This window comes from Hippocampus zosterae, chromosome 3, assembly GCF_025434085.1.
Source record: "Hippocampus zosterae strain Florida chromosome 3, ASM2543408v3, whole genome shotgun sequence".
In the NCBI taxonomy this organism is placed as follows: Eukaryota; Metazoa; Chordata; class Actinopteri; order Syngnathiformes; family Syngnathidae; genus Hippocampus; species Hippocampus zosterae.
Genome location: NC_067453.1, coordinates 4,094,238 through 4,110,084, shown reverse-complemented (window position 1 = coordinate 4,110,084; position 15,847 = coordinate 4,094,238). Strand labels below are relative to the sequence as shown.

At 44.3% G+C, this 15,847-nt stretch overlaps 2 protein-coding genes and 1 long non-coding RNA gene across 4 annotated transcripts in view; 1 reads left to right on the top strand and 2 right to left on the bottom strand.

The window, feature by feature from the left end:
- The window catches only part of LOC127597709 (uncharacterized), a 113,602-nt gene that overhangs the window by 61,718 nt on the left and 36,037 nt on the right, over positions 1 to 15,847 (bottom strand). The gene's annotated exons all lie outside the window — the stretch shown is intronic.
- prmt7 (protein arginine methyltransferase 7) overlaps positions 1 to 15,847 on the bottom strand; it is a 57,844-nt gene that overhangs the window by 32,885 nt on the left and 9,112 nt on the right. The window contains exons 2-3 of one of the 2 annotated variants that reach the window (XM_052060872.1): positions 10,523 to 10,559; positions 5,297 to 5,446 (exon numbers count right to left, since the gene is read on the bottom strand). In XM_052060872.1, the coding sequence (XP_051916832.1) occupies positions 5,297 to 5,446; positions 10,523 to 10,559 (187 nt within the window). Of the gene's footprint in view, positions 1 to 5,296; positions 5,447 to 10,522; positions 10,565 to 15,847 lie in introns of both variants that reach the window. The other variant, XM_052060873.1, reaches the window with a different exon arrangement.
- LOC127597777 (uncharacterized) lies at positions 391 to 3,595 on the top strand. Its single transcript, XR_007961739.1, has 2 exons — positions 391 to 437; positions 3,480 to 3,595. It is a non-coding gene; the product is annotated as an uncharacterized LOC127597777 (long non-coding RNA).

Below are 15,847 nucleotides of genomic sequence, written 5' to 3'. Positions count from 1 at the left end.
TAGAACGCAGCCCTAGGAAATCAGTGCGTAGAACTCGGAATGACAACGGAGTCACTACGGCGTGTTCTTACGTCTGATCTGCACCTATACCCATACAAGATCCAAATAAAGCAAAAACTGATGCTGACAAGGAAAAGCGAGTAAAAATGTGTGAATGGTTCAATGGAAACGCTTTCGAAACTGAATCTGTACACTCTGGTATGATTTTGTTGCAAAATAGATCTCCACGGAGAATATCTTCTGCTGATTTGTCCAATACATTTTTGGGGCAACTATAGCTAAAAACGATCATCCATAGGTTCACCTTTCACGTCCTGCAACAGAAAAGACATTCGTTAAAAATGTATTTTTTATCAAATAAAATATGGGTACGCATCTTTTTGGGTCACCCTGTACAATTTCCACTTTTTATTTCTTACTCCTGATAATAATGGAAAGTAATACCTAAATAATAAATCACTTCTTTCAGTTCTGTGATTTCAACATGTTTTGATTTTTTCTTTTTCTTTGAAGATCCCCTGAAGTCAAACTTGGCTCATTTCCTTTTCCTCTCCTGTTAATGCTTTATTATAGACTTCTTCGTCTTTTTAGCTAATTGATGAACAGTCACTTTTGAGGGAGGATTCCTCTGTGTTGTGTCAGTCACTTTCAATTCTTCAGCTTTCCTCTTCTTTCTTTCGTTTTCAGCATGCAGTCTCATCTTGTATCTGCCATAAGCTGTCTGCAAATGATATACCATACTCTTGTCCACTGGATCATGATGTATATCATCTCGGTGGAAATCCCTTAAGGCTTTTGTATTTCTTGCCTTCAGGTCCTGATAGCTAGCCTATTTGACTTGGGGTCGATAATTTCATTCATGACACTGAATGACTGCTCAATTCGTGGCCCAGAAAAGATGCTGAGACAGGCCTTCACTACTTTACCCGGGGCTGGATAGTGTGGCATTACCTCAGCCCACAAGTGGTCCAGACGCTTGACCTTTGACACTCAGTCTACTACTGTGGCACAATCTGGAAGGGTGGAGTCAAATTGGATTCTTAAAATTTCCCTGAGATACAGATCTGTGTCACTGTTTGGTATCTCTACCAAACTCCTGTGCTAAATTGATGATTTTTTCCAAGATGGCGCCCGGATAGGCATCCATTGGCAAGTGCTCTTCAAGAGCCTTGCGTTCTTTTGTTGTTTTTTTTCTTGTTTTGTCACATGATACTGTTGTTATGTCGTGTGGACCTGATGGGGACTGTTTTCAGCACTTTTGGCCATGGCATTCATCAAAGAAGAATCTGTGCTTGGTGGTTGCGCCTTCTCGGCAGCACACACGTACCAGCACGGATTTCTTGATTGGGAGGAATGTCTGCCCCATTTGACTGTCGTTGCTGGACATCCCGGGGCCCTTGTGTCTTGCGCCTGAAGTAGGCAGCATTTTCACAGCACAGCGTCCACGTACATGCCCACCCTTCACCCATTGGCGGACTGCTCCCCAGCATGCCTTCTCTCGCTCTCTCTCTCTCTTTCTCCCCCCCCCATATATGTATATATACACGCCCACCCTTCCCTGATTGGCCGACTTCTTTCCCGCATGGCTGTCCACAGTCACTTCCACCTTTTCTCTATATAAACAGCGTGTCGGCTGTCAGTCAGATTTTGGAACTCAGCGCATACAAAAGACGCTCCATATCATAAGGCGTCCTGTCCATTTTGGAGAAAATTATAAAAAAATACGGTACTCCAAGACTGCAAGGGAAGCTCAGCTCGCGACACTCCCTTTGTTGAAAACGACTAGCGCCAAATTAATCCTTTCTTTCTGGTGGATTTTATTGTAGTTCACATTTCAGAGATCATTATCTTGAAAACGAACGGAAAGTAGAATTCCCATACCGTATAAATTAACGTACCGTATTTTCACGACTATTCGACGCATCGTACTAATGGCCGCAGTCTCAGTAATGCGTGACATTTCTGTATTTTACACATACACAGGACGCATCGTACGAATGGCCGCAGTTTAACAGTGGTAAAACATACGCCAGCTTAAACATACGGCATGCATGCGCGCACTCGAACACGTTAGCTTGAAGCATACGGTAGCATGCCAAGACATACAGATAAGATAAAAACACGTTTTTAAAAAGGCAACGAAAGCAGAACTGAGTTTGGGTGTATTTTATTTAGCCATCGTACAATGTTCTCACGTTTTTCGATCAATCATCACCCAGAAATCCATCAAAGTCCTCATCCTCTGTATCAGAAGCAGAGGACTGCACATCTCAGTTGTCATTGAATGCATCACATGCTAGTGTGAGTTGCTACGCATTGCCGAGCGGAAAGAAGGAGTAGCAACAGCAAAGTCAACATTTCTCTCGTGTGAAGCTTTCCCACATTTGAAAGTAAAGAACAGAGCGAAACATGGTGGCAGTGCGTGTGTGTGTAGAAAGAATTGAACAATTGTGCAAGTACCGTAATCCATCAAAAACGCCGCGTTCCCTCTCGTTGTTGCGTATTGTGGCGTAACTCGCCAAGCGCTGCCTCTCACTCTTTGTAAAGTTGTGTTTGCCACCGATCATCCATTGTTCCCATGCCGTTTGCAACTTTACTTTGAACGCCCGGTTGATGCCAATGTCCAGCGGCTGGAGTTCTTTAGTCAAGCCTCCGGGAATAACGGCAAGCTCAGAGTTCATTTGCTTGACTTGTTTTTTCACCGCTGCTGTGAGATGGGCACGCATGCCAAAAGCATAACCGGTGGCTTTAAGTTTGAAATGAGCTTCGTAGGCGTGTCTTTTTGTCAAATTTATTTTCAGGGGTTCTTAGAAACCAAAACCGGAGTTGTTTTGCAACAATGCACATTGCCACATTCTATACAAGTGTTGGTACTGGCTTGAGGCGTCCACTTACACGCCCACCCTTCACCATTGGCGGACTAGCTTGCCTGTCCTCTCTCTCTCTCTCTCTCCCTCTCCATATATGTATATATACACGCCCACCCTTCCCTGATTGGCCGACTTCTCTCCCGCATGGCTGGCCACAGTCACTTCCGCCTTTTCTCTATATAAACAGCGTGTCGGCTGTCAGTCAGATTTTGGAACGCAGCGCATATAAAGGACGCTCCGCACCATAAGGCGTCCTGTCCATTTTGGAGAAAATTTAAGACTTTTAATGGCGCCTTATAGTCGTGAAAATACGGTACACAATTTATTACGTAGCCCGAAATTGAGCTTCCCCTCCTTGACAGACCAGCATCCGCCACCAATTTATATCTACAATACAATCTGATTTATCTAGCGCTTTCATAACAGCCACAACTGTAACACAAAGCGCTTAACAAAACAATTAGCAAAGCAAAATAATGAACACAGCACATTCCAAAACACAGATAGTCATGCAATCGTAACCACTTCTCCCTCGTATGCTTTGTTGTTTCAAGCCTTTTGAGGTGAAAGAGGAGGGAATCACCGGGTTTGTCGACTTTCCGAATGTAGTCAGACAAAAAATCTCCGTTCAAGTCCCTTTCTTCGAGCCATGACCACTTGAACGTGTTCCTCACACTCGTGTCTATCACGCGTAAGTCTGCTTGTCTGTCTACCTGCTTGAACATTACGCACGAATAACTTTACATATCGCGCTTAAATACTCAATATTCAATGATTTATCTGGACTTTGAGGCTTCCGCTGTCGCCGAAATTTCCAAAGTCCAAGGTAGGGGAGTGGTGTTGCCGTCGCTTGCGTTTCATGTTGTCGTAGCTTCTTCTGACGTCTAGTTGCGTCTGCGCTGATTGGTTGAAACCAAAACAACGCTCGCATACGTACAGCAGAGACCAACCGAGTGCTGTGGCGTGCTTCGCTCGAATGGTGTCGCGACAAGCAAAACAACGAACTCAAACGCGTGTTCATTCAATGTTATCAACTAATACCCGGATTAATTTTAGGCAATTTTCCGGAGGATAATTAATTTCCCGGAGGAAAATTGAGGACAATTGGAAAAATCCGGAATTCCGGGAAAATCCGGAGGACTTTCATCTCTGTTTAATGGAGTCCCTAAATCCAGTATAGCACAGCAGGATGAGTGGAACCAAGGGGTGAGTTCTGTCGTGTTTGAAGAGGGAACGCAAAGCTCATTCAAGGCATCAAAGAACTGACCAGCAGAGAAAGGGTTAAAAATCTGGTGGTTGCACTCTAGAGCGGCAGATTTAACAGCAACACAAGACGGCATCATGTGATTGAAAATAACATTGTCCAAGATGTCCAAGTTTGAGACTGGTAGTCAATTAGCAAGCGCCCCCAACTAAACCTTGTCCCACGCGAGGTAAATTCCACCTCCTAGCACCGCCACTGGTCCTGACTGATGTTTGTGCCTATGCACGAAACAGCAATTCAGACTACCCACCCTTCTTTAAGTCCTAGGAGGGAGTGCTGGATGACAGACATCGAATGTGGATGACCGATGACAGACATATGGCCCGTGGGCGAGAACAGGCGCCCAAGGAGGTTCGATCAGGCCCGCGGGATGATTTAAAAGTGAAAGAATGCATAATGCGAAATTAATATTCTTGACCGAGTCCTTTGCATGTGACTCGGACTTGTCCCAGACTTGGCCATTGGACTTGCAAAATATTTATATCGACTCAAGAAATATTTCTATCGACTCAAACAAGTCCAAATATGTTTTTATTTTTGTTGGTAAACAAAGCGCAAGGGAATCGGCGATAGAAAACCCTGCCGCAGCCAGCATTCATGTTCGTTCATGAGCTTTGAGTTTGGCAGTTATGTTGCTGCCTCTCACTACCCAGTACCCAATCTCCTTTTTTTTCCCTGAAGACCGACAACCATTAATAAACCAACATTGATTTTGACATTTTTTGGTTTAACTGCGCACACAGTTAATATAGCAAAGGGTTCCATGCCATCAAAGAAGAAAGTTGACTTTTCATCATAATATTTCTTTCATTTTGTGGTTGTGAAAATTATATTTTTCAGTCTTACGGTTTACACTTTATCTCATCTGGATTTAGACTCAGACCTTGTTGAGTCAGATTTGATTTGGACTCTAACTTGACTTGGACTCGGACCTTTGTGACTCAAACTTGATTTGGACTCAAGAAAGGTGGACTTGACTACAGTCGTGGTTAGCAGTGTGATAAATACGAATGGATTCATCCGTTTCATGTTTACTCCACATATGCAATATTCATCAAAATACCTTGTTTGGACGAAGGGGGTCACATAGAAAATACTCTTGACAAAAAATTTTGGCCTTGAGTTCCTCTTTAAAAGGTTAAGGAAAGTGGAAGAAAATTACCTCCACAGCATAGCAGAAGTCAGCTCCAGCACTAACAGCCATCATGGACAATAAGCCAGTTCCAGTTCCAATGTCCAGGACAATGACCTTCTCCCCCTTAGCCTGGACATGGGCCACAGCTGCCCGGATGCCCTGGTAGTACTTTTTATTCTACAGACAGAAAGCACACCCACTTTTTGGTAAGGAAGAGCAATGTGTTCAGAAGAAGAAAGCAACTCTGTAAAGAAACATTGTAAATTACTGTTTTAATAAACAACTAAGAGCAAACACTTTTACTACTAAGGCCATAATACAGTCAGTGTTCATTACATCTTAACATGAGTTATTAGGAATATATGTGAGGTTTTCTATCCCCCCCCCAAAAAAACCTTGAACCTGACAGCATGTGGACCCGAGCTTGAACATCTACAAAGGTTGGAATCCATAACACGATGGTCGAACAGATAAGACAATAAAACCCCTGAGAATGCTCGTCTCTATAAATGTAGCTCTTAAAGTAACTCATTACTTCCTTGCACACGTATACAATGGAGAAATACGTATTTCATCATCCACTTAGTTTTCAAACTAAGAAATAAATGTGATTTTTGTGCCAGCTTTATTTTAATTTCAAGATAGCACTGATGCCAGCGGCTGCAACGAGGCACTTCCTCGTATTGTCTTTATTTTTGTCAACACTACGACTTACTTGAGAGAAGACTTGCTCAGCATTAGGGAGTCTACTCTCTTGACTTTTTCACCAAAACACACAAACCCACAAGGTTTTTTGGAGACAATAGCAATATACCGAAGGACTAGACACTCGAGTTGCACACCTAACGTTAAGATTAAGATATCCATTATTTGTCCCGCAATGGGGAAATTACAATCAGAATTCAGAAAAGAAAACGCTGGGTAGGGAGAGGAAAGAAAAGAACACGCTCGAACTATCCTCTTCTGAGGATAATTTAAGTCCAGGATAAAAAAAAAGACCCTAGCACATAAATAAGCATATGACAGTTACAACAAGTCACAAGACATAACATGTAATAAGGGGGAGGATGAATGGGAGGGGGTTTGAGAGGGGTAACCGCAACACGGCCGAAATAACCAGCTGTGCGGATTCACACGAGCGCTCCGCATGTCGAACCACGTCACGGGGGAAAAAGAATCGGAGCGATGAAGACGGTGATAATAAGCATATGTATGCGCGTGTGATTGTCCAGTTGTATATGTGTATGCGTGTACAGGTCATAGCTGCTTCATCGAGGTCTGCTCATCATGAAGACAGTCGACACGGCTTATAAGTCCATGACCGAGAAGGAGGGGGGTGATGGTGAGGGCCCTAGATTCCATGCCTACTTCCATCCAGGGGAAAGGGCCGGATAGCGTTGTTTGTTTTGGAGGGACAGCCGCCAACAATTTCAGACAGCCTTGAGTCCGTGGCCTGCATCTCTTCACTGGCGCCGATCAGCTGAATCCAAAAACTCTTTCCACAGCGCGGATTCCAACTCCTCCATGAGGTTGTCGATCGCGCGGAGTCGCTCCAAAACCGCATCAATATTGCGGTTGAGCTCAGTCACCGCTTGAGTCTGAGTGTTGGACATTCGCGCCAAACCATCCAGAATAACTGACAGGTTCCAATAAAGCAGCTCCCGTCGGTTGAATTTTGCGATAGAACAGAAAGCTGCCAACACCAAACAGCAGCATACCGGTTATCAAAAGGCCAATAATGTAGATGTCTTCCACATCCTGCACGGACAGTATTGCCAGGCACACCGGTCTCCACTTTCTCTATGGATCCAGGGCATATCCGGCAGCAAATGTCACCAGAGGGCAAGCAGGCTCCCCACTGCCTGCTGTTTTCGTCGAAAAAATTTTGTCGATTGCACCGAGAGACCAGCAAACTAATTCCATGGTTAGTTCATCGGATGAAAATATGGTAGGAGGCTAGGAAAAGTTAGACAAAGACAGCACAAAGACTAAGTGGTGAGCAAGGAGAGGGTGAGGGTGAGGGCAGGAGCTGTGCAAAAAGCGTCCGCCTTCGTCGAGAGCCAAGCAGAAGAAGGTTGTATTTTAAAGTTGTATTTTAATTACTGCTGCTGGTCATTTAAAACTGGTGCAACAATTATCTGCATTAACTGCAAAACCATGATGGTATTCTAAGTACCGCAGTACTAATCACTTTATCTCTGCTCAATGACTCTGCACATTGTCGCACAGCTGTCATGGGGTGGCACTACTGCACAACGGTACCCTTACGTCAGGTAACGAGACTTTCTGAACTTATGTCATGTCATGTTTATTGTAGTTGCTTGTTTCTGCAATCCTAGAGTAACACATACAACTAGAGACAAATTCCTTGTGTTTTACAGTTTTACATTCTGATTTTGATAGTCACAGAAAAATCCCCAAAAAAGAGAAAATTACATAAAATTAAAACAAAAAAATTACATTTCATTGAGTGAATTATGTATTTGGCAGCCGAGTAAAACAGGATTGAATACTTAGCTGTAAAACCCTAGTTGGCAAGCACAGCAGTCAGACATTTCTGGTAGCTGCTTACTTGGTTGGCACAAACATAAGGAATATTTTTAGTCCACTCCTCTCTTCAGATTATCTCCAAATAATGGATGTTTTTAATCTGCTGCTTGGAAACTTTAAAATTCAGCTTTTTCCATTGATAGGATTATGGTCAGGAGACTGGCTAGGCCAGGGTTCGGCAACCCAAAATGTTGAAAGAGCCATATCGGACTGAAAAAACAAACAAAAACAAATGTGTCTGGAGCCGCAACAAATTAAAAGCCTCAGAAAGAAGGCAACACATGCTGTATGTATCTATATTAGCTATATCAGCCTACTATCAAAATTTTTAAAAGTTGGCTCCAAATACACAATGAGCCTTCCCGATGAAACTTTTTGCAGAGGGAGGGGCGAGGGGGTTGCAAACGTTTTGGACCAAAGCTCTATTTTCCGGTCAACCAGCCTCCCGCGATCGACCTGTGACTGCATACGCACGCACTTACACATGCATGCCGTAATAAGGAACAGCCATAAAGGCGGCTATGATGAACGAGGCACGGGACGCACTTTTGCAGCGCGTTAACGTTCGTAGCCGACGTGTACCGTTTTAAAATGCTTCTCTCAGTCCTTCAGATTGCCATTCTTTGCCGATTCCGTCGCTGAATTGGACATGAAACACTGTTTCTTCTTACAACAGCCACCTGCCTGACATCCCGTTCTGCTAATAGAAACGCGTGTCGCAGACTATGATGTAAATCTTCGTTGAGAGAAATGTTGAAATGTAAGGTATTTATTCAACATATTTCTACATTGGAAAATGTCAAGGATATTTGTCCTCCTACAGAAACCATAATCAAACAAAAAATATATTTTCACTCCCCCATCTTTTTCCATTTTCAAACATTTTTAAAAGCTTCAGGGAGCAACTAGGCGGCACTAAAGAGCCACATGCGGCTCCGGAGCCGCGTGTTGTCGACCCCTGAGGCCATTCCATGTCTTTGATGTGCCTCTTTGTTTCCTTGGTTGTATGTTTTGGGTTGTTGTCATGCTGAAAGTCTCACGCACGACCCGTTTTCAGTATCTTGACGGAGGCAAGAAGTTTGTTGCGCAAGACTGTGCGGTACATGACCCAGTGAATGTGGTGAAGTCAACCTGTCCTACTTAAAAGAGAACCAACCCCGAAGCTTAGGCGTAGAAAAAAAAAGAAGTGTGTTTCCGGTAACACGACCGACCGAGAATTTCTAAGTCGAAAAAAACTTTACGGTCCGTATTTTTTTCAAACAACCCACTACATTTTTGTGGAGAAGGTTAACATCGGTACAAACTCTCACGATATTCCAGTTGAGCGCGTGCGTCGTTTGCCCTGTCGTCTGTCAACTACATTAAGTTTAAACCGCGTTTTCTGTGTTACAATTGCATGCTTGCACCGTAATGGTAAGAAAATAGCATCCATTGATTTATCAAAAAAATTCTGCGAACTATTTGAAGAACACCACGGGCCGAGGAAAACACAGAGGGCGGCGCAGGACGTCAGCGGAGGCGCACCCCGGCCCACCCGAGTCCGAAGCGGGGAGAAAACTAAATAGGTGGCGGCGGCGCCGGCCGCGGACCTGTGCTTTCAACGTCTTCTTGTTTTATGGTTATTTTGTTGAAATTTTTTTAGGGAAAAAAATTACAGACCTACCGACCCTATGCTGAAATTTCATGTTACCGGAAACGCACTACTTTTTTTTCTATGCCTTAATGCTTCCACAACCATGCTGGGGATGGTGTTGCTGGGGTCATGTTTGTCATTTTTCTTCCTCCGAACATGTCAATTTGAGTTGAGGCCAAAAAGCTTCATTTTGGTCTTATCTGACCACTGCAATTCATCCCATCTCCTTTCAGAGTCATGAATATGTTCATTGGCAAACTTGTGGCGGATCTGAACACAAGTCTTCTTGAGCAGAGTGACTTTGTGCGCACTGCAGGATTTGAAACGACTGTGTCTCAGTGTATTACCAACTTGGAGACTGTGGTCCCAGCTGCCTTGATATCATTAACCTTCAATTCCGGTGGAGTTCTAAAATGATCTCGAACCTTTCCAATTATCACCGAGACCCCATGATGTGATACATCTTACATGGAGCTCATTTGTCGGTAGGTCGGTAGGTCTGTAATTTTTTTCCCTAAAAAAATGTCAACAAAATAACCATAAAACAAGAAGACGTTGAAAGCACAGGTCCGCGGCCGGCGCCGCCGCCACTCCATTCCAGCCTCGTTTAGTTCAACAATTTTGTCCCAGACACCTTTTGACAGCTCGTTAGTCTTGCCTATGGTGGCGATGTTGGTGTGTCACTGAGTCTTTGGACAGGTGGCTATTTATACACTTTGGGAGTGCCAATCATGCAGCTAATGACTTCACTGAGATTAGGAGTATGTCAATGGTGTGTGGGCGCCAGCATTGCTCATGTTTGGTGGGGCTTCAAATAATTATTTCCCTAAGTCACTGCAGTGGACAGCTTCTCATGTTACAGGTTACAGGTTATCATTATTGGTGCACAAAAGGGTTAATTTCATGTCATTTTCTCAATGTTTTTTTTACATTATCCATCACTGTTAAAATATAGCTGCCCTAAAAACTAAAGACTTTTCATTGACTGTATTTCTTATGATGAAAACAAAATTAATGGGTAGCAAATACCTATTTCCTGAGCTGTTTAATTATTCCCAACATTCACTCACCCTGTCATGATCATACAGCATATCAGCATAGCTTGACCTGGGAAGGGAAAAAAAACAAGTATAAGACAAACCAAACAGCAGAGGTCACATGACTTGACTCAGGTCAGACTCAATTCAAGTCACACATTTTAGGATTACGACGTGCTTGTCTAAAGCTCATGAAACACTCAATTTGGCTTTGATTTGGTATCAATGACTCAATTTGACAGACTTGAAACCTCTTACCTGTTTACAGATAAAATTCCGCATGTAAAACACAGTGTATCATTTGTTCTGTTTTTCAGAGAAAAGTATTTTTGGCCATGCGACAATCATCTGATCATATCTATATATATATTGCGCCTCGTCCCGCACGCGGTCTGTCCTTCCGTCTGTCCCTTTTCAAAACGTACCTACTTCACCGCGCCGCTGCGCGCCGCCACTGCGCGCCGCCACTGCGCCGCTCAGGCAGTGGCTCACTACGATCGCGCGGGCATCTTAGCGAAAAAATGTTGTCTACCCACAAGCATTGCAATGAAATTGTTAGTTATTTAGTAGAGCTAAACATCTCTTTATTTTCGCGATAAGCAATGAAGATGAATTAAAAGTTGAACCAAGCAACAACACTTTTGTGGGCCGAAGGCCCACCTTACCAGGCTTCCGCAGGAACTAGCTGATGAGCCGCCCGGAGGGCGGCGAACCACCACCTTACCAGCCTTCCGCAGGAACTAGCTGATGAGCCGCCCGGAGGGCGGCGAACCAGCTAGTACTGTATATACACAAAACACCTGCCTGTCGCGAATAAAGTCTATTATTTTATAAGTCTATTCTATCATGTCGCAGACGACACCACGGTCATCGGTCTCATCAAAGACGGCGACGAGTCTGCGTACCGCCAACAAGTGGAGCAGCTGGAGCTCTGGTGCGGCCGACACAACCTCGGGCTGAACACGCTCAAGACTGTAGAGATGATCGTGGACTTCAGGAAACATTCTTCTCCTCAGTTGCCCCTCACACTATCCAACTGCCCTGTGTCAACCGTCGAGACCTTCAAGTTCCTGGGAATCACAGTCTCCCAGGACATGAAGTGGGAAGTCAACACCATCTCCATCCTGAAAAGGGCCCGGCAGCGGATGTACTTCCTGAGGCTGCTGAGGAAGCATGGCCTGCCACAGGAGGTGCTACGACAGTTCTACACGGCAGTCATCGAATCAATCCTGTGTTCTTCCATCACGGTTTGGTTTGGGGCCGCCACAAAAAAGGACAAAATCCGACTTCAACGGACAGTTAGGACGGCGGAAAAAATCGTTGGCACCGCCCTACCCACTCTTGAGGACTTGCACACTGCAAGAATCAAGGCAAGGGCACGGAAAATCCTCCTGGATCCCCCGCACCCTGCCCACCACCTTTTTCAGCCACTCCCCTCAGGCAGACGCTACAGATCCATGCGCACCAAATCCAGTAGACACTTAAACAGCTTCTTCCCTCTAGCCATTAACTCCTTAAACAGTCACTGACATAGTCACTCTTCTTGCACCACAAAATGGTACTACAAATCTACTGGTATACTCTAAAATGGTTCAATGATTTTGTTGTTTACGATGATACTAGTGCAGCGTGTTATACCGGAGACAAATTCCTTGTGTGTTCTACATACTTGGCCAATAAAGATGATTCTGATTCTGATTAGTTCTGAATGGGCTGCTGTTTGCTGACGCAATCAACAGACAGAGCCTGGTACACTATTTCCGCCACCGGGCGTGCGACCGGCTCCGGGTCAGGTCAGAAAGGATTGGTACGACAGGGGTGCACGGCTCTGCTGTACATTCTAAAGCCACTGTTTACTTGAGCACTTGTCTTGTACAAACGCATGTTGGGCTGTCAGCAAGTTGTTTTAGAATCGGTTATCCTATGGATTGCCCCAAAACATTTGTCATTTTTAGGCTTAAAGCAACCACAAACCCGAGGCATCTTCATCATAATAACGGCAAGGCAGTTTTATTTATATAGCACATTTCATACATAAGGCAACTTGAAGTGTTTCACACAAACAAAGACACAACACCAACGAGCATTTACCAACACAACAGTTAATGACATTCACAACTATCCCCCCCATCCATCCATTTTTTGAACCGCTTTATCCTCACAAAGTTCGCGGGGCATGCTGGAGCCTATCCCAGCCGTCTTCGGGCAGTAGGTGGGGTTCACCCTGAACTGGTTGGCAACCAATCGCTGGGCGCACACACACACGCACGCACACAAGTATACTGAATATATATTACTTGGTTGTATCCATAATACGTGAAATTGAGAAAATGATACCAAATGTCACTGTGTTTTATTTGCATCAAATTTTAGTTTGTCAATATTTCATTCTGTAGCGGTCTTTCTCTCCCAACAAGGAGTCTGTTAGCAGTACAGCGGGTTATTTGGTGAGACATTTCCAATGCATACTTGGGATCACATAATATTTGTCTAACCATCTATTTTCTTTTAGAGCGTCTACATTCTCTGAGCAAATCACCCCAGCTCCAGCAAAATCATCAGCATAGCCATGACATTTATTTCGCCTAAAACTATTGTAACAGATCTACTGTAAAAGGACAACGATGTGCAAAAGTAGGTATAAAATAAAATAGACAACCAATACATATTTACTGGATTTATTTTTTTAAAATGGGGGAAAAATACATTCAGGTTACTAATTTCACAAATGTAATCCTACTGTATACTGTAAAAACCACTTCTGACAGAGAACATGAACTAAAAAGGGCAAAAAACAATGAGCATGCAGTTAAAAGTGAAATGATCATCATTTTTATTCTTTGTTTTTTATGCACAACTCTCATTTATTGTGCAATAATCGCATTGTATCAAGTATTTGTGACATATTTTTGATGCATTTTTATACTTGAGAAAACATTTATGTCTGAATTTTGGGGTGACTTCCACTGACTGATTACAAACGCTACCATAAAGACTGATGTACAAAAATACAATATATCTATCTCTCTCTCTCTCTCTCTATATATATATATATATATAAATATATATATATATATATATCTATATATATATTGCGCGTCGTCCCGCAAGCGGTCTGTCCTTCCGCCTGTCCCTTTTCAAAACGTACCTACTTCACCGCGCCGCTGCGCGCCGCCACTGCGCCGCTCAGGCAGTGGCTCACTACGATCGCGCGGGCATCTTAGCGAAAAAATGTTGTCTACCCACAAGCATTGCAATGAAATTGTTAGTTATTTAGTAGAGCTAAACATCTCTTTATTTTCGCGATAAGCAATGAAGATGAACAAAAAGTTGAACCAAGCAACAACACTTTTGTGGGCCGAAGGCCAACCTTACCAGCCTTCCGCAGGAACTAGCTGATGAGCCGCCCGGAGGGCGGCGAACCACCACCTTACCAGCCTTCCGCAGGAACTAGCTGATGAGCCGCCCGGAGGGCGGCAAACCAGCTAGCGGGTTAACCAGCTAGTATATATATATATACCGTAAATTCCGTGCTGATCAAGAGCCGCATGCTCAGATTTATGAAGAAAAATCTATTTTGTAATTATATGCGCCGCACCATATTATAAACTGCTGGCCAATGAATAGGCGGGGTTTTGCTTCTGCGTCCCTGCCGCCTGCTCCAGGCGGCAGGGACGCAGGCACTCCGCCTCCGGGTGAGGCCGCGGACGCGGTCCCCCGCTGAACCCCTGCAGAAAAAAAAAAAAAAAACGCAACAATTTCTTACGGTTAAAATAATCTCCATATTTTTATGAGCATGAAAAATGCATTTGCACGAAAATTATGCTGAAACACATAAGAGGCCAGACAGAGATCTTGATGCACATTTGCGTAATTACGAGGAGAAATACTGCAGCCCACTAGGCTTTAAATAGAATAATGCAAATCATATAAATGTGAAAAGATATGAAATTATTTCTCTAGTCAGCCGCTTAAAAATGATCGGCGGTGGCAGCTTTAGGCCCGATGCTGCGCAGCTCAAAACACAGGTAAAATGTGTTCTCTCGTGGCCGCTTGTTTTCAGTATGATGGAGGAGTCACCTTTTTTATTTACAGTCCGAGTGAGGGGCAAATCAAACCTGCATGGGTCTTTTTGGTTGTCTTTTTACACTGGCTCAGTTTTTCTTGCCGGAGCCTCCACCTTCGCACCATCGACTCATCTATGCCAAGATAACGGGCAGCAGCTCGATTTCGTTCTTTAACTGTCAGAGTGATCGCTTTTAGTTTAAAAGCTGCATCATATGCTTTTCGTCTGGTATTCTCCATATTGATCAGGGTTAGAAGAAAGACTGAAATAATAAAGTTGTGATTACCGGTAATCATAAATTTTAATTGGACTCCTGTATACTAAGGGTGTTGAAAAGAATCGATATTAATCGATGTATCGATGCGCATCGGGTGGTGTCCGTCCCTCATTCATCTCGGGTCCTCTACCAGAGGCCAGGAAGCTTGAGTAGTATCCTTGCTGTTCCTAGCACTGCACATTTCTGGACATTGAGCCCTTGGTATTTCTCGAGTTTCTCGTGTTACTTCTTTTTGATGTTTCCATCACTTGGGACCGCTACATCCACTACAACGGCTTTCCTCTGCCCTTTAACTATGATCACGATATCTGGTTGGTTCGCCATTACCATCTTGTCAGTCTGGATCTAGAAGTCCCACAGGATCTTCGCTCTGTTATTCTCCACCACCTTCGGAGGCGTTTCCCATTTTGACCTTGGGGTTTCCAGTCCATACTCCGCACAGATGTTTCGGTAGACTATGCCAGCCACCGGGTTATGGCGTTCCATGTAGTCTTTCCCTGCCAGCGTCTTACACCCTGAAGTCATTTGTTGGATCGTCTGAGGTGCCTCTTTGCACAACCTACACCTTGGGTCTTGTCTGGTGTGGTATATCTGGGCCTCAATGGCTCTGGTGCTCAGGGCCTGCTCCTGAGCAGCCAGGATTAGTGCCTCTGTGCTGTCCTTCAGGCCAGCCCTCTTTAGCCACTGATGGCACTTCTTGAGATCGGCCACTTCAGTTGTGGTCCGGTGGTACATCCCGTGTAGGGGCTTGTCCTCCCATGATGGTCCCTCTTCCAGCGCCTCATCTTCTGTTCCCCATTCTGAGTACGTCATCCGTTGGAGCCTTCTCCTTGATGTGTTCATAGAGTTTGGATGTTACATTCTGGACAGTGGCTCTCACACTCACTAGTCCCCGGCCTCCTTCCTTTCAGCTTGCGTACAGTCTCAGGGTGCTGGATTTGGGATGGAACCCTCCATCCATGGTTAGGAGCTTTCGGGTCTTAACGCCCGTGGTCTGAATCTCTTCCTTTGGCCA